The 22,336-nt window shown below is 29.5% G+C and overlaps 1 protein-coding gene across 1 annotated transcript in view; it reads right to left on the bottom strand.

Moving 5' to 3' along the window:
- The window catches only part of LOC123295899 (discoidin domain-containing receptor 2-like), an 89,155-nt gene that overhangs the window by 40,052 nt on the left and 26,767 nt on the right, over nt 1-22,336 (bottom strand). The window contains exon 2 of the mRNA XM_044877361.1: nt 21,796-22,027. Within this exon, the coding sequence (XP_044733296.1) occupies nt 21,796-22,027 (232 nt within the window). The remainder of the gene's footprint in view (nt 1-21,795; nt 22,028-22,336) is intronic.

The following is a 22,336-nucleotide window of genomic DNA, read 5'->3' as shown; positions in this document are numbered from 1 at the left end:
TAACCACGCATTATTTTTCATTTATATTATTTAAATAATCAATTTTCCATTAAACATACATTAATTACGCTTTGAACAAAATTTCCAATAAACTTTTTATAAGTTCCTAATATCACTTCCAACTTTAATACTTGTCGTTTCCCGAAACTAAACGCTTTCGTAGAATTTATTTGTAAAATGTTAGCAGTTAAAATCTGTTTTGGAAAATCAAAAACATTATTTTATTTGCATAAAAACAAAAATAAAATTTTCGCGAATATTTTAGCGAAACGAATGCCAATACCAAGAAACATTGCAAATTTCCGTGCATTCTCGCTGAAACAGAGAGATTCGTCAGAATGTTTGAAATTATTATATGCTCACTATAAATCTCTTGCCAAGGTATCTATCTGTCATTTCGCTTAAAAATTACGATGCCACAAGCAGGCAGCGATTTTGAGTATCCTTTTTTTGTAGGTAGGTAAAAATGATAAGAATTTTGAAATAGAAATTTATGGCATGTATTGATATCATTGTCACTAAAAACGAATTAGAAAATTTTAATGTAGAATTTAAAAAAAAAATGATTCAGAAATATTTACGAAAAAAAGTTTACATAAATTCCAGTTAAAACGTTTAACTTTGTATAAATCAAAAATAAACGTATGTAAGTTTCAATTCCATTTCATTCAAATCTAACTTGACAATTGCCAATTTATTTTCTCACATAGAGAAAAAAAGTTATTTATATGGACAATTCAAATGTGTTTGAACCTAGAATATATTGAGTAGAAAATTAAAATTGTTTCTTTTTTCTACTTTCTTTAACAAGAATAGAATAAAAAAAACTTTTCTTTTTGTTACGAACTAGAGAAAAAAAAGGTTCTCAAGTATATAATAATTTATGGTATAATAATTTTACTACAATAAGCATAAGTCTGTATTTAGTTTTGGTTTAATAAACTTTGAACCTATTTGTATACCTTCTTATTGTTATTGATTGAGCTTTAACGTTTCCGTCTTCGATCGTAAATAATAATTTCATTGTATTAAGAGATAACGGTAGTAGAAAATCAGTCATGTAGGTCGCCACGTTTTTTAACAAATGGCATCTATGTAAAAAAGCATGGTGGTCCTCCTGACTGATGTCCTCCTACTATTCCCCTTATAATTTACTACAATGTAAAATAACAAGAACCTTAGTCACAGCAACGCGTGACCGAGTCTGCTAGTATAACTATAAATTTGAAATTCAAAATTACTTTATATAGCCTTTTTGATTATCGTTTATGAAAGATTCATAATTAAAGTTCATATTTTGTCAAATGATATACAGGTATTACATAAAAGCTAAAGTCACAATTTAATTTTACTAGAAAAGTAAGCAAATACGATCTCTCATTTCACAGTACTCGATTACGTAACTGAACCGCCTAAAGCTTCTGTGTTTCAAACATATTAGAAAGATGTTTGTTAAAGCTGTCTGTTAAGGAATTTTATAGATAATATTCTAAAAAGTAATATATCTACTTAGACTTGGAGACACTGGCACAAAAATTTCAAGTCATTTGTGACAAGTATAGCGGTTATTAAAATTTCGATTTATTATTTGAAAGAAAAATGGTGCTGACCGGAATTTAATCCCAGGACGCCGGACGGTTTGCCAAACTTATTACATGTTTTATCGTATTTGTTACAAGCTTACTTTTTATCTCACAATTTTCCAAAATTCATTCACAAAAATTATCCGTTGCAAAGACTTAACTTTGCAAAAAACGGTGACATGATGACTTTCGTGAATGACTATTTGAAAATGATTAGCTAAAAATTACTCTATTTCAAATCAAATGAGGCCTAATTATTGTTTTATGATAGTACCTTCTATATTCTAAAGTGACACCAACTACGTTTAATGAGTTTGATAGGCCTGTGAATGCACAAATCATTCTATTTTTCCCATAGTCACAACTCCTGAATTAGGCCAAAGATCGAAATTTGGTAAAGGGATTTTTCATTTGGCTTGTTAAGCTTAATTTACTGGTATCATTTTCTACTATCAATAACAGAACACTCTGTATATGACCGCTAGAGTTGGAAATACAGTTAAAATACCAAATTAAGCGCTCAGTTAGTTGACTGTGCAATCTCCAGCTAGCCAACACCTCATAAATCGACCACTTTTTTCTAAAGCTAAAGTGTGCCTGAAGATCACTCAGTTAACTAACGACCTGTCAAAGGGAAGCAATAGATTGAATTATAGTTACACATACGATCGTAGTATGGCTCTTAGAATATTTAGGTTTTAGGTTGCTTGGCATGAATTCTACATACCTAGCATCAATTTCTGGTCTATGCGTATTTTTCAAATATATTTTATTGAAAACTGTCTGCAATCAATTGACATATTCAATTGATTTGTTCATAGTGTTCAGTAAATACTAGACTATTCACTAATAATCCACTTAATTAAAAAAAAAAAGACTATTATTCTTTCTGTAGAACTTCGCAACTGCTAAAAGAATATGGAATTAAAAATGATTGTTAATAATCATTTATTCAAGAATTTAATCTGATTCGAAAATTTTGAACATAAAAATACAAAAAAGATTTTTTTTCTACTCTATTTGTTACCTTTATATAATAAAAACCTGTTATATCTTAGTCAATCATCAAAATCTGTTTTCCGAAGAAAAATTTCACTTAAAAATGAAAATAAAGGTATCATCTTCAATACTAGTATCTCATACCTTAAATAGTTGATGCGAACAGAGATCGAAAATCATTAAAAAGTTATATAAAAAAGTGAGATAAATAATAGTATAGAAAAATACTAAAAGCGAAAATACTGCTGCCGAGTAAGAAATTACAATTTTGTTGAATGATGCAGAAATTCTACAAACATATTATTTGGAACACTGATTTTATTGAATCCGTCCCGTCTTCCTCTTTTTTTTTCATACCCAATCCTTCTACTATTCGCGTTCCTCTATATTTACCTCTATGTATGTAGTAATATGGAGATAATATTTTTCAATCGAAACTTTCAATGATTTTATAACGAATCTTAAGACTCTGAAGGACTAGTTTTTTGATAAATCCTTTTCAGAACGTTTTTAAAGTAGACTAAATTTTCTACAATATGAGACGAGAATGAACTCTGTAGATCCAATACTTCTTACATCTGAACTAACGTCAAATCCGGTAGTTCTGGTTTTTAGCAGACTTGTTTGAGATCGTCGAAAGAGACTTCGTTAATAATCGAAAAAACCCGTCAAAATTTCGGCCTTTTTCTAATTTTGACGTTTATAACCCTAAACGGGTAGTTTTTGAAGTACTTTTTCAAAACGTTTTAGTAGACTAAATTTGCTATAATATGAGACTAGAATCGTCTCTGTCTACACAATAGTTTCCGAGATAAATCCTTTCAAAGTATATCATTTTTTCTAACTTCACAATCTTCTGCAATATATTATGTCGTTTTGAATGAATTTTGAACCTGAACAACACTAGTATGCTCCGTCGGAGGTAAGTGGAAACATCCCTCGCTAGAGTAATTGGGGTGACGTCTGAAATATTGCAAAAATTACGAAGCTAGAAAAAATGATGAACTTGGAACAGCTTTTTCTAGGAAACTATTGGGTCTTTAAAGACAATTCTTCAATGACAGTGACAGTGACAAAAAACTTGAAGTAAAGCTGAAATTTTCACGGGTTTTTCCGATTTTTGACAAAGTTTCGTTCGTCGCTTGAGGTCACAAACGTGGATTATTCATTGGAATAACATCATAAACAAGTCTGCGAAAAATCAGAAGTACCGGAATTGATGCAGACTGTATAAAGTATCCGTATAAAGTGAATCTCCGAATGTATAAAGTTACTGTAATATAATCATATATTCATTTTACAGTGTTTTTCCTTCACGATTAGCTTGAAGGTAGCTCTGTTTTGACTTTCCGAGCTAACTTTCCCTGCGTTATTCTTATATAGAGGTAACATTTTCATGACACCAAAATGTTTTTTATACCAAATCATTCTACTATTCGTGTTTAGTAACATTCGTGTGCTATTGAAACATACATAAAATGTGACTACGTTTTGTTAAATGACATACGTTTTGAATGTGTGTAGCAATGAACCGTCACACTCCCGTTACATAATACCTACCATCTTTGTAAATATTTGTTTTATAAGTGAAAGTAAATGCCCTTTAGGTTATAAAATACATGTTGTATTATTTATTTTTGACTGTTTATTTTGGGAATGATTATTGAAAAATTTTGCAATTAATATTTGATTGTATATTGACTTTTTACACACTTCGGTTATTTCAAATTATTAATAGTCATGTTTTAAGGTTGATCAATTTGTGTTTTTATTTGTTTCATGCATGTTTGAGAACAATATTATTACAACAAATTTGTATATTTATTGGATTCGAAGACCCATACTATATATACTACAGTAATTAAGCCGGAAATTACCATCAAATGTGGAAAAGTGGTGGAACAGCTCCGATTTCAAAAATTTTTTGTGTACGTATTCCTTAGACCTCTAGGAACAGCCGCACTAACCTTGGCATTTGAAAAAAAACTGAGAAAGTTAGGGTAGTTTTCCCATCCCCAAATTGTAACAGTAAAAACAAATCAATATTTCACCTCAAAAATCTCTCCCGAGGGTTTTCGAGGTCGCTGATCATGAATTCAAGGTTTAAAAACAACTGAAAATGGTTGCAACCCCATTAAAACTACCCCTAGAAGTGTCAATAATTAAAAAATTTTGAAAATTTTGAATTTGACTTCAGAAATTATCTTTCTGCGGTTTTTAAAGTCGTTGATAATGAATTTGAGAGTAAGAAGCAACTGTGTAGTTACAAGCCACCCCTAGAAGATACAGAGATAAAATTTTAAATTTTTAATCAAATATGGTCTTTCAGGGGTTTTTGGCATCGCTGATCACGAATTCAAGATCAAAAAGTAACTTGGATGGTTGCAACCCCATTAAAACTACCCCTAGAAGTGTGAATGATTAAAAAATTTTGAAAATTTTGAATTTTTTTTAATGTTTATCATTTTTACATCTGGGGGAAGTTGTTTGGGGTTGCAACCCTCTTCAGCTACTTATTGACCTTGGATTCGTAATCAGCGCTCCCAAAATTACCCGAAAGACGATATTCGAGGAGAGAATTCAAATTTAAAATTTTATCTCTGTCACTTCTAGGGGAGGTTTTTATAAGGATGCTGTGACATTTAGTTATTTTTTGACCTCAAATTCATGATCAGCGACTCCTAAAACCGCAGAGAGACAATTTCTGTGGTGAAATTCAGTATTTTCAAAATTAATTTATCATTGACATTTCTAGGGGTAGTTTTAATAGGGTTGCAACCACCCAAGTTACTTTTTGACCGTGGATTCGTGATCAGCGGCCCCAAAAACCCCCCGAAAGACGATATTCGAGGAACAATTTTAAATTTTTTCTCTGTCACCTCTAGGGGTGGCCTTTAGGGGTGGCTTGGGACTACATTTAGTTGCTTCTTGCCCTCAAATTCATTATCAATGACTTCTAAAACCAGAGAGAGACAATTTCTGAGGTGAAATTCAGAATTTTCAAATTTATTTTATCATTGACACTTCTAAGGGTAGTTTTCATGGGGTTGAAACAATCCTCAATTGCTTTTTGACCTTAAATTTGTGAACACGGAACCTAAAAGCTTCACGAGACACGATTTCTGAGGCAAAATTTTGAATTTAATAAAGATTTTGTCTCTATCACTTTAAGGGTAGTTTTATTGGGGTTGAAACCATATTCAGTTGCTTTTTAACCTTGAATTGATGATCAACGACCTCAAAAACCCTCGGAAGACGATTTTTGAGTTGAAATATTGATTTGTTTTCACTGTTACTATTTGGAGAGTTTTGGGGATCGGAAAACTACCCTAACTTTCTCAGTTTTTTTTCAAATGCGAAGGTTAGTGCGGCTGAATGTTCCTAGAGGTCTAAGGAATACGCACACACAAAATTTTTGAAATCGGAGCTGTTCCACCACTTTTCCACATTTTCCGGCTTATTTATTGCACTAATATAGCTATCAATATTTATGTTACAAACTAACAACAAGTTTTTTTTCTATAACCATTTTTCTAAATTTAAAATAACTTTAAAAAAACCCGACCAAGATTTAAATATACTTAGTTTGTTGAATGAATACTTATGTGCTTAATTCCGGGACCAGGACTCCACATTCTTGAAACCTATTAGAGCTAGGTTAATTTTGATCACAAATTTGAAAAGTATGACCCAAATTTAGTAGGTTTACATACTTGATTTATCAAAATTGGATAAAATTTGGATGTGATAGAGCAAAATTAAATATTATGGATTCTGATGACGTCATAAAGTTAAAAAATTCGAATTTTTTGGTAACACAAGCAAACTTTATCCGATATTACTGGATTTTTTTTTGAAACCCACTAATTTTGGGTCATTCTTTTCAGCTGTGATGTCAGTTTTTTGCTAGCTATCACTAATGTGCTTAATTTGAGGACCAGGACTCCACATTCTTGAAACCTATTAGAGCTAGGTTTATTTTGATCACAAATATGAAAATAATTATCCAAATTTACTAGGATTACATACTTGGTTTGTCAAAATTGGATAAAATTAGAATGTGATAGAGCAAAACTATATTTTTGGATTCTGATGACGTCATTAAGTTGTATAAACATAAATGTAGAGACTCTTTAAGGTAAAATGACACGATTATGGCAACTTTCCTCCATTTTGCCTTTACTCTTATGTTAAATACTATCAGTATACGAATTTTCATCAAAATCGTTAGAATCGATCCCGATATATATCAGGCGCAACCTAAATACTTGCCACCGGTACTATGTACCTTCGTTACGTCACTGGTAATAATTTTTAGTGTTATGTCTAAAACGACACAAAAGTGATTTATAAAAAATTGATAATTATTATATTTTATTAAATGTTCTATGTTCCGTAAATGTACATACTTGTATTATATTTTAATCCATATCTTATAACAAAGGTTTATATTTATCGATGTAATAATAAGATTTTCTAGACTTTTCTAATAATTTTAAATTCCGTTTTCTTTTATTTCGGAAATAAGTAGATATTAAACAATAGATATTTTATCTTATTTATTATTTCAATTCGAGTTCACTTTACACTAGCTGATAGAGTTAATTATTTCCAGATGAATAATATATTACATTATAGCAGGCATATATTAAAGATAAATATTTAAATCTAGTTTATATTACAATAATACAACATTCGATCGATCTATATTCGATAAACAATTGACTGAGTTAATTGTTGAAATACATTATATACCATGTATATGAAATATATCAAGGTGTACTAAGTTTAGTCTCAAGGTTGGACACCCCTTAAAAAAAATTGCAAAAAATCGAAATTTGTTTTTAATCTCCAATTTCGGTAAAATTCAGAATATAAGGTAATTTGGACCCAAAAAGTACAAAAATAGCGTGCATTTGTTGACTGGTCGAATAGTTTTTGAAAAACGGACTAAAATCGATCCAAATGTTGCGATATATCAAAAACCCTGCGCATCCAATCATTAAATTAACCTGATTTTTATACTTTTTGGATCAAAATTGTCCCATCCACCGAGTTTCATCAAATTCCAAAAATTTTTTTTTTCAAAGGGGTACCCCCTTGAAAAAATAGCAAAAAATCGAAAAATATCTTTTATCTCCAATTTCGATTAAACTCAGTATATAAGGTAATATTGACTCAAAAAGTACAAAAATCGGGTTCACTTGTTGACTGGTCGAATAGTTTTTGAGATACGGACTAAAATCGATAAAAACATTGCGATATTTTAGAAACTCTACCCACCCGTTTCGTTGGGCAATTGAAAAGACTTATTTCTGCTTTCGTGTACAATTTCGTTATAAAAAAATTTTCTTTAAAATAATTATAATAATTTCTATGTGGTGCCGGATTAATTGGACTGTATGTGGAAAACATTTTGAGTTTTATTCTTGAATACACAACCTATAGATTTATGTATTATAAATAAGTACACCTCTTTGTATCACCCTTGTGACTATCTATCACATATCTTACACAGCTATAAATTTAAATGATTTACAGAATAATAACATATACTCAATGTTGTATCTTGATATATGCTGATTGTATCCATTTGTATCCATTTAGTATATACATGGATTTTTAAAGATTTTCACAAAATACTGTAAAAATGAAAAAAAAAAATTTTAGTTTTATTTCAACCTTTTATTTTATTTTTTTTAGAAATTATAAACATTTATTTCAAAAATTATTTATGAACATAGAATTTCTATAGTTCCTATCGGTAAATAGACATACCATTTTTTGAACACTTAAAAACTCGATACTTTGATTGTATCGTATTTTCGTATTTCCGTGTTAGTTTAAAAAACATCTGATTTTAAACAACAATGACCATTATTGGTTGATGCTTTTCTTGTAAAACTGTAAAACATCCTGTTGTCTGTTTTTCGCTAGCTATCATTTATGTGCTTAATTCCGGGACCAGGACTCCACATTCTTGAAACCAATTAGAGCTAGGCTAATTTTGATCACAAATTTGAAAAGTTTACTCCAAATTTTGTAGGATTGCATACTTGGTTTATCGAAATTGAATAAAATTTTCATGCGACAAAGCAAAATTAAATTTTTTGGGTTCTGATGATGTCATAAAGTTAAAAAGTTCGATTTTTTTGATAACACAGACAAATTTGATCCGATCTTATTGGAATTTTTTTTGAAACCAACTATTTTTGGATCATTCTTTTCAGCTGTGATGTCAGTTTTTCGCTAGTTATCACTTATGTGCTGAATTCTGGAAACTGGATTCCACATTCTGGGAACCTATTAAAGCTAGGTTAATTTTAATTAGAAAACTAGTCTAGTCAATAAAAGTTAAATTTGATCCGATCTTATTCGAATTTTGTTTGTAACCCACTAATTATGGGTCATTCTTTTCAGCTGTGATTTCAACTTTTCGCTAGCTATCAGTTATGTGCATAATTCCGGGACCAAGACTCCATATTCTTAAAACTTATTACAGCTAGGTTAATTTTGATCACAAATTTGAAAATTATGACCCAAATTTAGTACAATTACATACTTGTTTTATCAAAATTGGATAAAATTTGGATGTGATAAAGCAAAATTAAATTTTTTGAATTCTGATGACGCCACAAAGTTAAAAAATTCGATTATTTGTATAACACAGGCAAATTTGATCCGATCTTTTTGGAATATTTTTTTGAAACCCACAAACCCCGGAAATGATTGCAAACATCTTATAGCTGAAAGAACAAAAACTTTTCTTATGCCATTCTTCTAAGGAACAAATTTAGCGAAAATTTGTACAGTTAGTTGTAGAAAACCAAGTGCATTCGGAAAAGAAGTTAGATCAACTAATATTTTCGGAGCTTTTTAGGCTCCCGCTTACAAAAATCAATTTAGTTTTACGGTTTAAGACAAAACTTGGTCAACTACTTTACGAATGAATCTTGTGGTTTATATAAGAAAAATTGTAAATTTAACGAATCGTTTAGTTTTTATTTCATAAAAAATGTTACTTATTAAAAGTTTTGTTTTTTTGGTTATTTATTTCATATTATTATTATTATTATTATTATACTTTTTCCTGTATATAAATATTCTGTTTTATTTTAAGAAAATGAAAAATATGTATTTGTTTGTGTGTTACAATAATATAAAAGTTTTGTAAATGTTTAAAATTAAACAACATAAATGCTATGCTTGCTAGAAAAAACAGCTTTTTATATTATTCTCATGTTAAAACAAAAACAGAGAAACAAGAAAAAAATTATATGAACAACGTTTAATTTACCTTTTTATACCATGTATAAATGTAATATACAAGGTATACTAAGTTTAGTCCCAAGTTTGTAACGCTTAAAAATATTGATGCTACCAACAAAATTTTGGTATAGGTGCTCATAAAATCACCTAATGATTCCATTTTCGATTGTCAACACGATAACTCGAAAACGAAAATAGATATCAAACTGAAATTTTTACAGCGTACTCAGGAAGTATAAAGTGAGGTCGAGTTCGTAAATGAACATCATAGGTCAATTGGGTCTTTAGTCCGTAGGATCCATTTTGTAAACTGTAAGAGATTGAACAAAAGTTGAAATGTAAAAAATTTTTTTTATAAAAAAATAAACAATTTTTTTTATAAAAAAATAAACAACTTTTGTTTGCAACATTTTTTCGTTAACATCACTGTTTACCCGTGAGGGCGCAAATTAGGTGTAAATTGTATAGTATGTATTATATGGGAATATCAATTATGTATGTGTGACATGTATGTATGAATAATGTGAAAGAGTAATCAACAATGTCTAGGCATGGTATTTCAGCAATTAACTCAGTCAATTGTTTGTTTTCACTTGTTTGTTAAGGTCTTGCATTATTCTACCTACACAATCAAATTTTTATTCTTGTAGTGTTTAGTTTGTATCATTTTCATTTTTTTTTTCAACTTTAAGAAATTTTCTTTAAGTGTTTGCACAAATATTATTTAAATAATACAAATAACTAGCAGTTATGCACGTAATAGCGTTCAGTGAGTTCCTTTACCTTCACTGAACTCCTTTGGTTCACTATTTAACTAGTATTATCTTTTGGCGCGGAGTTCTCGTTTAAAAAAAAATAAAATGGAGCCCATGTTACTTGCTGATAATGTAGCATTCTATAGGTGAACGTGTTTTTAAAATCGGTTAAGTAGTGAACTCAAAAAATCACGGTTTGTATACATTTTCATACAAATTTGCATACTCTATTTCATTCTTTTAGGGGGTGAATTTCGAAAAACAATTCTTAAATGATTTTTCAATTGTTTCTTTTAATATAATCAGAAATCAGAACTCTTTCGTAGGTGAGCAATAATCTGAGGAGAAAAAAGGCAATGAACCAATAAACCACCGGTTTTAAATCACTAATGATAGATGAAATTTCGAGAGGATATTGATTTCATACTATAGTATGAAATCAATATCCTCTCGAATATTAAAAAATCATCCAAATCGGAGCAGTTCTTGAGTTCTTCCTAAGATTGTCTCATTTTATATATTAATTGACACGACTAATAAGAAAGTCTATACTTAACAGAAGGTCAGACACTTTTCGTTTTCGAGATATTCAAACCTTCAGCTTTGGAACAAATAGAAAATGAAATAACTTTTTTATTCTTCATTTGCTGGGAGACTTCGCTCAAAGTGAATTGACTTTGTGAAAAATGTATATTTACCAAGATTATCTTAAGAAAAAATGTGGTAGCTCTAATATAGTTTTAAATAAAATAAAAAAATGCAAATAAAGGAAATATATTAAAAAATTTAAATATGATTTTAATAAGGTGGTAGCGTAAAAATCTCATAGAAATAAAAAATAAATTAAACGTGGCGTACACCCTGTAGAATATTTTGTATTTCTTCCAGAGAACGTCCTTTAGTTTCTGGTAAACATAATTTAGTAAAAACAATACCAATGGCAGTAGTTGCTGCAAACACAAAAAATGGTATTTGTGCACCACCATTATCGACTAAAAATTGATACGCCAAAGCAATTACAAACCCAATTAAATCAACATAATTGTCTAAAATAGCCATTCCTTTGGCTTTAATACTTGTTGCGAATAATTCACTGGATAATACAATTGGTATTGGTCCTAACCCTATACTATATGCAATAATATATACAACTAAATTTGTAATTGGTAACCATCCAAACGATTTCATTTGTACAGGAGTAACATGATCCATCAGTAAAAAGTAAAGGGCTTGAACAATTAATGGAATAAAACAGCCCACACAAGAAATAAACAATAATAAACGTCTTGGAACACTGTCAACGATTGCCATGGCAAATACATCTGCAATTAATTGAACAGATCCAATTAGTATCGGGCCAAAATATCCAGTAACTGAACCACCAGCATCGTCAAATATTAATTGAGAATAAATTAATATTGCAGAAATTCCACTTAATTGCTGTATGGTTGATATTCCAATCAACATGAATAAGGCTTTTAAATTAACCGAATTCATGCATAAATCTCTCCAACGAGCACTTTCGTTCATACTAACAGCTATACTACGATTCATTTCTAAAAATTCTTTATCAATATTACGATTTCCACGTAATTTTTGCAAGGTTTTCTTAGCCTTCACTTCATTTTTTCTCATTAAATAATAATATGGAGATTCAGGCATAAATATAAAGGTGAATAATGATATTAAAGGAAATATAGATGATATTAACGCCATATTTTTAATGGTTACCCAAGGACCTAAAGCATATGTGAACAATATTCCAAGATCTAACATAACCACAATAAATATTCCCAATGAACCACGATTATTGTCATCAGCAATTTCACCCACATACATTGGTAACACTGTGTGAATTGATCCATCACCAATTCCTACAATCACTTTTGCTATCAAAATTGGTATAACACTTTTAGCTCGAGCAATCAGTAACCATCCAATTAAATAAAGTATCGGAGTAATATGTATAACTGTCTTTCTCCCAAATCGATCTGCTGCTAAAGCGGCTAATGGTGAACTAGGTAAGTTTGCAATCAAACTCAATGACCCCATTAGTGATCCATCGGCGATTGTGGTACGTATTGTTGAGTTTGTATCGTATAATTTTGGTAATGATGGTGATGTCCATACCATATGCGACCCAGATATAAATATGGATATAGTTGCTAAAAATAATTTATCGATTTTGAGGTAAGTAAAACACCAATGGAAGTTTATATATCGATAGCTTACCCAAAAATGATGCGGTATACTGTAATTTTTGCCCAGAAAATTTAGATACGGGTTTGGGGTTCTCCATGCTAGAGGTTATTTTTTAGATAAATTTACATTTTTAGAGTAAATACAGTTTAAATTTGTTGTGTATAATATGACAAAAATATGACGAAATAAAAAAAATTTCAAATTTGTTTGACAGTTGGTAGGGATTTCAGATTTCAATGTGCAACGTTTAGGTTGAATGTCAAAACATAGCCAGGGAAATCTAAAGCCAAAATGCACATTGGTGTAAAAGATATCGAAGCTGAAAATTTAAAATATTTCAACTTTTCTATTTATTGTAAAGTAGTAAAATCGGCTACCGTTGGAATTCAACATTTAGAGATATTCTCATGTTCAAACCTAATACAGTTTAAAGGAGATAAGCTCAGTTCAACCCAACTCAACTTGGACCCGTTTGGTCTAAAAATACTGTCAAGTTTCATTCAAATCCATTGAGTAGTTTTTGGATGAAAGCGTAAAAAACAAAAAAACAAGAATCCTTCCTTTCACATTTATAATATATAGATATGTTTAGAGAATAATACAAAATATACTTAGGTAAACCATAATCATTTGGTAGCAGCGTCTATTCGATTGTCTTTTCGACAAAATGTATCATGTCAACAAGGGAATATAAATATGTGACATCAGTAAGAAATGTTACTAAGAACATCATTTGGTATAAAATTTGAACGTGAATTACCGACTATATTGTATTGTTACCGTCAAATTATCCTTTCTAGATCATTTTATGATTGCTTTACTACCATTGGCTGATTCAAGAATATTAAAGTAGAGTGTGTAAAAGTATGTTGTAGATACGAACATATAGAGTTCAAATATAATTCTGAAAGTGACATGATGATGCACACACAAGTAACAGACGGTTGCTTGTAGCGGTTACGATCGTATGTAAGAGATGACATTAGAGAATTGAAAACAGATTTTCATTTCATGTAATCTATCCCATCAACATACGAAGAACACATACTACATGCATATACATATACGTGTTCATTTGAAGTTCATACAATCACTGTATATGGAAAATTCCATGAAAGTTGTTACTTAAAGGTATAATATCTGGATGACCGAGCTTTGCTCGGTGTTTTTTTACTTAAAAAGACAAATTTCATAAGAACCGTTTAAAACTCCACATAACTACCAATTTGAATCCCTTGGTACACCAATAGATGTCAGCAACAGTCCTATTTTACATTGTATGTAAGAACCGTTTAAAACTCCACATAACTACCAATTTGAATCCCTTGGTACACCAATAGATGTCAGCAACAGTCCTATTTTACATTGTATGTTTCTGTTTTTCATGAAAAGACGGATAAAACGACATTTCTGATTAATGAAACCTTCTTAGATCGACTTATCGCCCCAAAAAACCCCTACATACTCATTTTCATGAAAATCGTTGGAGCCATTTCCAAGATCATTGATATATATATATATATACAAGAATTGCTCGTTTAAATATATAAGATAAGATTAACATGCAACTACAGAAAGAAATTTAATATCTGCTTTTACGCATGTGATTCTATCTGAAGCAGTGAATTAAAGTATTATTCACGCGGTCCCTAGCTTGATGACTTATTCTAGCCTGCTAACTTAATCGTTAGGGAAAATAAAATGCTTTTCGATTTAAATTCATAATATTTTGTTAAACTAAGTATATTTTTAATGCACAAGTCTTGGTCATTCGCCATTGAAGAAAGCTACTCTCTCTTGACGAAGTGCAAAATGATGTTAAAAGAAATTTTTTTTGTTACTCAAAAACAAAACACGTAACAAAAAAAGAGCTAATGCATAAATGGTTTTCTTTATTAGAAATTCTTGTATCTAGAAAATCTATTAATTATGGTTATTAAATTTCTATCTAAGATGTATAATGTCTTCTACTCTTGCACTCCTTCTTCTTCATTCATTTGTAATGTGTATAAGTGTTCTTTTGTTGATCTTTGACATTCTCAGTTGCGTCGAAATTCAAGGTATCAAGAATTAATGAAACTACTATAGACATAAAATACATAAATTATAAGAAAATCTATACGTATTTACTGTTCCTATTGGAGAATGTAATTTTATATTTTTATATCTTTGCCAATCTTAATAGCATCTCATTATTTTTGTATTTGATTTAAAAATGCGATTTGCTTAATGTTATAGAAATGTCTTACTGACATGTTTTTTTTGTTTTGCATTTAATGATTATATAAATTTAATATTTTGTTATTATTTTTATCCTTAGTTGAAATGACATCATTATAATTGAAATGTTTCGTAAATATTTGTTTATTAATTATCTAATAGACAGTTGTCAATTCCTTTCCATTTTGGTTTAGTGTCAGACTAACTATATTAAGTCGACAAAAAAGTCAAATGTGAATTTTTTATTCAATTTTCATGCTATTCTGGACATATGAATCCAATATGCATTCATATGAATCTGAATTATTTAGTCTTTGCTTTTAAAATAGAAATTTTTCGGCTTATCAAGCGTGCCATCTTTATTAATTCGAGCCTATGTGTTATTCTGATGTTTGAGCTATATTATTATTAATATTTCATTCAAATCCATTCAGTAATTTTTTCATGAAAGCGAAACAAACAAACAAACAAGGTCACTTTCGCATTTATAATATACTAGCTTGTTACCCACCCCCTTTAAGAGGCTTAAAAGTGGGCGGAGGCTATAAACCACCCCGCTTGATAGCCTCCACATCTCTTTATCTCAGTTCCATAACACTCGAAGGGATTGTTTTACACTGCTAAAATATATGCACCGTATATCACAAAAAAAATGCCCATAAATTATTTGACATTTACTATTTTAAATTTAACAGAAATTTTTAATTTGTGGTTCAAGGCGATGATTATAGATGGAGCAGTAAAATGTCAGATTACAATTAATTTTTTTTAAATATATCTTTAAAAATTATAGCTCATGTGTTATTATGATGTATGAGCTATATTGTTGTACAGTTTCATCTAAATCGGTTCGGTAGTTATAAAAGAGTAACAAACAAACAAGCAAGCAAACAAACATCCATACTTTCACATTTATAATATAAAGGGATAGGGATGACCAATTTCTGATTTTAACTGATAGTATATGTACCTTTTTTGTTATATTATGGTAAGAACTGTATTTATACTACGTAAATATTTAAAAGATCCAATAAAACAAAATTTTAGATGTTTTATTTTCAAATGGTGATAGGTCAAAGAATGTGTGATAAAAACAAACAAAAAAGTGTTACACTATTGGAAAATAGGAATGTTAAAGAAAAAATATTCTTAAGATATTTCCTTCCTTGGACAAAGAGTAGAATATATAAGTAGTTTTCAACATCTCATTTTCAATTTACACTTCTATTGTCAATTCAAACACTTAAGCTGAGACGAAAAACTAATATTATTCTACTAAATTTGTAAAAAAAGGTCAATTTAAAAGTGTGTGTGTGTGTATTTATATTTACGTCAATGATGATTGTTCAAAAAAAAAAAATTCTTTTCAGAGTTTTAACAATTTGTTTCTCAAGTTTGTTTGTGAAAAATTTTATGTTTTTTAGCTGCGTAGGCACAGGTAAGCATTATAATATACATTGTACTAGATTGTTCATCTTGTTTGCAATGAAATTTCCATATTTACAAAACCAATTCGATTTTGTAATAATAAAAAAAGTAAATATTTGAAAAATAAAAAAAAGAAGAATTCAATAGAAAGAAGTAAGGGTTGTTCAATATTATTATTGTTATGTATTGAATATGATCATGTATGAAAGTAGGTAAATAAAGAATTATCCACACGATATAAAGTTATTCACAAAAACTGAATAGTCCGAGTGCCTCTCCTAAAAACTCTTGTGTGGCTTATAGCAAAAAACGAAAAATATTGTTTTTCTCCAAATTCGATAAAACTCAGTATATAAGATAATTTTGACCCAAAAAGTACTAAAATCGGGTGCATTTGTCGACTGGTCGAATAGTTTTTGAGATACGGACAAAAAGCGATCCAAATATTGCGATATCTCAGAAACTATGCATCCAATCATTAAATTAACCTTATTTTTAAATTATTTTCCCGATTTTCTCGATTTTTTCAAAGGGATACCTTTTAAAAAATTGCAAAAAATCGAAAAATTTTTTTTATCTCCAAATTCTATAAAACTCAGTATATAAGGTAATTTTGATCCAAAAAGTGCAAAAATCGGGTGCATTTGTCGACTGGTCGAATAGCTTTTGAGATACGGACTAGAATTGATCCACATATTGCGATATCTCAGAAACTCTGCATCCAATCATTAAATCACCGGAAATATTATATAGTAGCATTAACTATTTATTCCGTGTATAGCAACCTATCAATATTCGACACGGGAAATATATTTGATACGTAAATTTTATGGTGTATTCATCATATTTACGTCGCAGTTTAAGTGTATTAAAAAACTTCAACTTTCCGTACGTATCATATTTGATTCATGGGATTAAGGAATTGGAAAAATATTGATATGTTATTTTACTCAAGTCTCTCTTTTTAAGAAAATAGTTTTCAATAAATTGAAAGTCATTTTTTTCCAGTTTTTTTCCTGTGTCTTAAGTTCAGTGCACTATCAATATTTGTTAAAAAATTACAAAAATATCCTATATATTATAAAAATGATCAATTAGTTTATTTCAAATTCTCTGTCTATTAGTAACAACAATCTTCGTGTGGTTGCCTCAAAAATAATTATTTTAATTTGTATATTCACTTTATTTACACGATTATTTATTCCAACTAAGTACAATTTTATTTTCCATCAATAAAATGCATGACTTTAAATCTAAAACCAATCTCTTTCATAGAAGTAATAATTTTGTTGATGTAACTTCAGTGATTTTGTATCAATGAATTCATATTTTAAATTCAATGATTCTAATACAAATATTTAGTTGTACTTGTTGAAAACATTAGGAACTTGTATGAAAGTATTTTTACTTTATTTCAATATGAAACGGCCAACTTTGGGATGAGGTTGTCATTATTTTAATTTCTTTTCAGTGTAGCATTCTACTACCTCTGACTATAAAATGATATTTTATTCTCCTGTGCCTCTCATTTAGTTTCGGATGTGTACAATCGTCAAACTACTAATAAACTTAAAGGATTCTCCAATTATCTATTTTCTTTGATAATAGTTGTACCTTTACACGATTTATTTACTACAACAAGAAATTTATTAAACATTTCTAAAATAATCTAGCATCTAGAATACCTTGTTCTCTTTATAAATAAATATATGTACCTATACCATATCTACCTATCTCTACCTGTTTATATAAAATATTTAAAATTATTTATTGCATACTGCTGATATAATAAGAGTATACAAAAGGTATATATTTCGAATTTTAAAGTGGATAATACTACCTACTACCTACCATGTCAGTAGTAGGTACCTACTTATTACTACTCTATTTTAAAGGAAGGTAGATACACCCTATATACACTACCATGTAGGTAAGTTTAGTTGGTACATAGCTTACACAAAGACATACTAACAACGTTTCTACATATAATATTAAAATTTAATGTCAAATTTAATAATGTCGTACAAAATAAATATTGAATACCTTCGTTTATGTGTGTATTATATATGTGTTATTATTATACCGAGAGTTCTTTAAAAATTCAGATAAAGAAATTTTTTTGGTATTGATCTTCCATTTATCAGATAAAACTGAATGGTGAGTGGTAAGAATCTTATTGAAAACGTGAAAACAAATTTAATGCAAATTATTTGTCTATTTTCTGACAGGCACAATTATCTGTTAGCTCCAAACGATTCTAACAGAGAGCGATATCTGTTCACTGGATTGAGTAATTATTCAATAGATGTCGTTATGTTAAAAATACAAACGTTTCATATAAGATAACCACCATGTGTTGCTGAGGCTAAGGTATAACCTAAATTTATTTTGTAATAAACGAAATACAGTGAAATTGAATTGTTCTTACTTTTTCAATTTTTGGTGTTAGCATCTCAATTTATAGACGCAATATTATTTTATTGCAAATTATTTGTCTATTATTTCCCCTATGTCTATTGTTTGTCGAAAACGATTCTAACAGATAGCGATATCTTTTGACTGGATTGAATAAGCATTTAATAGATGGCGCTATTCATTGTATTAAGGGGTAACGGTAGTAAAAAATCGGCCATGGTAGTCGTCATGTTTTTTTGCAAATCGCATCTATGTACAAAAGCATGGTGATCTTCAAGACTGATGTCCTCCTACTGTCCCCCTTAAATAGTTTACTACAATGTAATATTAAAAGAACCTTAGGCACAGAAACGCGTGGCTGGGTTTGTTAGTATTTATATATATTCACATAACTGTATTCTTCCCAGACTTTTTTTAGATATAAAATTAAATGAAATTATTGAAAATCGGCAATTTCTTAAAATACTCGCATTTGTTAATTCCACCACGATAGCTTTAGGAACACATTTTATAACGAGAATTCTGTAAATACAAACGACTCTATACCTGATGAAATATATATGTGAGTACACTGTATATACTTTTATTATAAATATAATATAGTGTGTGGTATGGTTTGGTACAAAGAGGAAATTATGATGTAATCTCTACAAAGAAAATTATTAGAAGATTCTCTGGATCCAATTCAATCCTCAAGCAAGGCAGGTAATAGAAGTGATTTTATTTAATTTTTATAATTCAAATAAATCAGGTTATGAAACCTAAAAAGGAATACAAGATGATGGAGTTACAGGATGGTGGAATACAGGAAAGTTACTTTTGTAGATCTTTGTGAAAGGAACATAAGTCTCCGTGGGCAGAAATTAGTGAACATATTTTTTAAATTCGTCATTTGAAAATCTTTTAAATCGTTATGAAAGAAAATACTACTACTGTTTGGTAAAATTATTAAAAAATTTGAGTTTTTTTTTGTATGTTTCGTATAAAAAAAACGTTTTTTTTCTGCATTTTCTGGAAACAAAATGGCCTAATGTTAGAATTACATAATCAAGTTCCATTAAAAACATCTTATCCATATGCACAAGATGTACATGTAACTATTATTTGTATGTATTTTCGATGACGATGTTTTGCGTCTGCTGTTGATGATGTTACTATGAGAAGTATATACGTAAGAAAACTGTTTGGTGGTTGGTTTGTTATGTTGATCTCTCCCAGTGGTGATATTGAATCGTCAATTCATTTCTAACACACCAATTATTTTTGTTGAGGTATTGTTACTGTATTTCTACTACTATTTCGTAGTAGATAGTTCTGTAACTATGTTGTGCATACGTGGTGAATACACGAGTATGTCTATGCCAGAAGAATAAATATGTATACATATTCTGGATAAAAAAGGATAACTAGTCTAGTCAATAACAGTTAAATTTGATCCGATCTTATTCGAATTTTGTTTGTAACCCACTAATTATGGGTCATTCTTTTCAGCTGTGATTTCAACTTTTCGCTAGCTATCACTTATGTGCATAATTCCGGGACCAAGACTCCACATTCTTAAAACTGATTAAAGCTAGGTTAATTTTGATCACAAATTCGAAAACTATGACCCAAATTTAGTAGGATTACATACTTGATTTATCCAAATTGGATAAAATTTGGATGTGATAGAGCAAAATTTAATTTTTTGGATTCTGATGACGTAATAAAGTTAAAAAATTCAAATTTTTTTATAACACAAGCAAATTTTATCTGATCTTACTAGAATTTTTTTTGTAACCCACTAATTTTGGGTCATTCTTTTCAGCTGTAATGTCAGTTTTTTGCTAGCTATCACTTATGTGCTTAATTCCGGGATCAGGACTCGACATTCTTGAAACCTATTAGAGTTAGGTTAATTTTGATAATAAATTTGAAAAGTATGACCCAAATTTAGTAGGATTACATACTTGATTTATCCAAATTGGATAAAATTTGGATGTGATAGAGCAAAATTAAATTTTTTGGATTCTGATGACGTCATAAAGTTAAAAAATTTGATTTTTTTGATAACACAGGCAAATTTTATCCGATCTAACTGGAATTTTTTTTGTAACCCACTAAATTTGGGTCATTCTTTTCAGCTGTGATATCAGTTTCTTGCTAGCTATCAATTATGTGCTTAATTCCGGGACCAGGACTCCACATTCTTGAAACCTATTAGAGCTAGGTTAATTTTGATCACAAATTTGAAAAGTATGACCCAAATTTAGTAGGATTACATACTTGATTTATCAAAATTGGATAAAATTTGGATAAGATAGAGCAAAATTAAATTTTTTGGATTCTGATGACGTCAGAAAGTTAAAAATTTCGAAGTTAAAAAATTCGATTTTTTTAATAGCACAAGAAATTTTATCCGATATATATATATGTATATATATATATATATATATATATATATATATATATATATATATATATATATATATATATCTTCGCAACCTTCATACTTGCCATCGGCGCTATATTCCCTCGTTACGACCCTGGTGGTTAATTCATTGAAATCAATAAAACATATGAGACTAAGAAAGAGTTATTTTATCCAAACTAATATAAAATTGATTTGGGTAAAAAAAAAAACATTCGAAATCAATTCGATTTGTGGTTTATGAAGAAAATTTGGTTAATGTGGTTTAAAAGCAAAACACGAAATTGTGTTAGCCACAAGTGTCTTTAATGGCTTAACAAACCGTTTTGAGAAATAATTTATCCAGCAGAGTATGTAAAATAGTCTATTAGTTATATTTTTTACTACTAGAATGCTAAATATGTAGTTCAAGAATAAATGTATTCTGTTTGTTGGAAAAGTTAACTTGATTAAAGTATACATTCATAAACTATAATACTGTATGGTTTAAATATTATTTATTTTCTTCTCATACCTGTTTGCCATCCCAACGTTTATACTCGTGCCACGTAGCAAGTCCAGGCCTCCAATATTCAACTGTATATTCTTCCGTATATTCCTGACCTCGACCATGGTCGTAACGGCCTTGCGTTTGTACACCAGTCACCAAATGTATGTCTCCTAGGTCGATCTCTAGATATTCTCGAACACCACTCTCTACTTGCTGTTTAGGACACCATGCACCACCAGCCTTTTCCAAACGTAATCTGTTAAAATATAAACACATATATAATACATGTATGTTGCATGTGTGTGTATATAATACCTATAAATATAGGCTTTTCAAAAATATGAATATGTTTTTAGGTATTGTACAATTTTTATTCAATTGGAAATTGACATGAAAGAAAGTATGATTTCTAATTAAATATGATAGACTTTAACGTATGATCTACAATATTGTATTTCATAACTATTGTAAAATTCTTAGAAAGTGAAATAAGTCATGTACGAATAGGAGCCAGGCAATCAGAAAATACAAAACTTTTAAGTGTAATTACTGGACACAGATACAG

Source organism: Chrysoperla carnea, chromosome 3, assembly GCF_905475395.1.
Source record: "Chrysoperla carnea chromosome 3, inChrCarn1.1, whole genome shotgun sequence".
Lineage (NCBI taxonomy): Eukaryota > Metazoa > Arthropoda > Insecta > Neuroptera > Chrysopidae > Chrysoperla > Chrysoperla carnea.
This window is presented reverse-complemented; position numbering and strand designations above follow the sequence as displayed.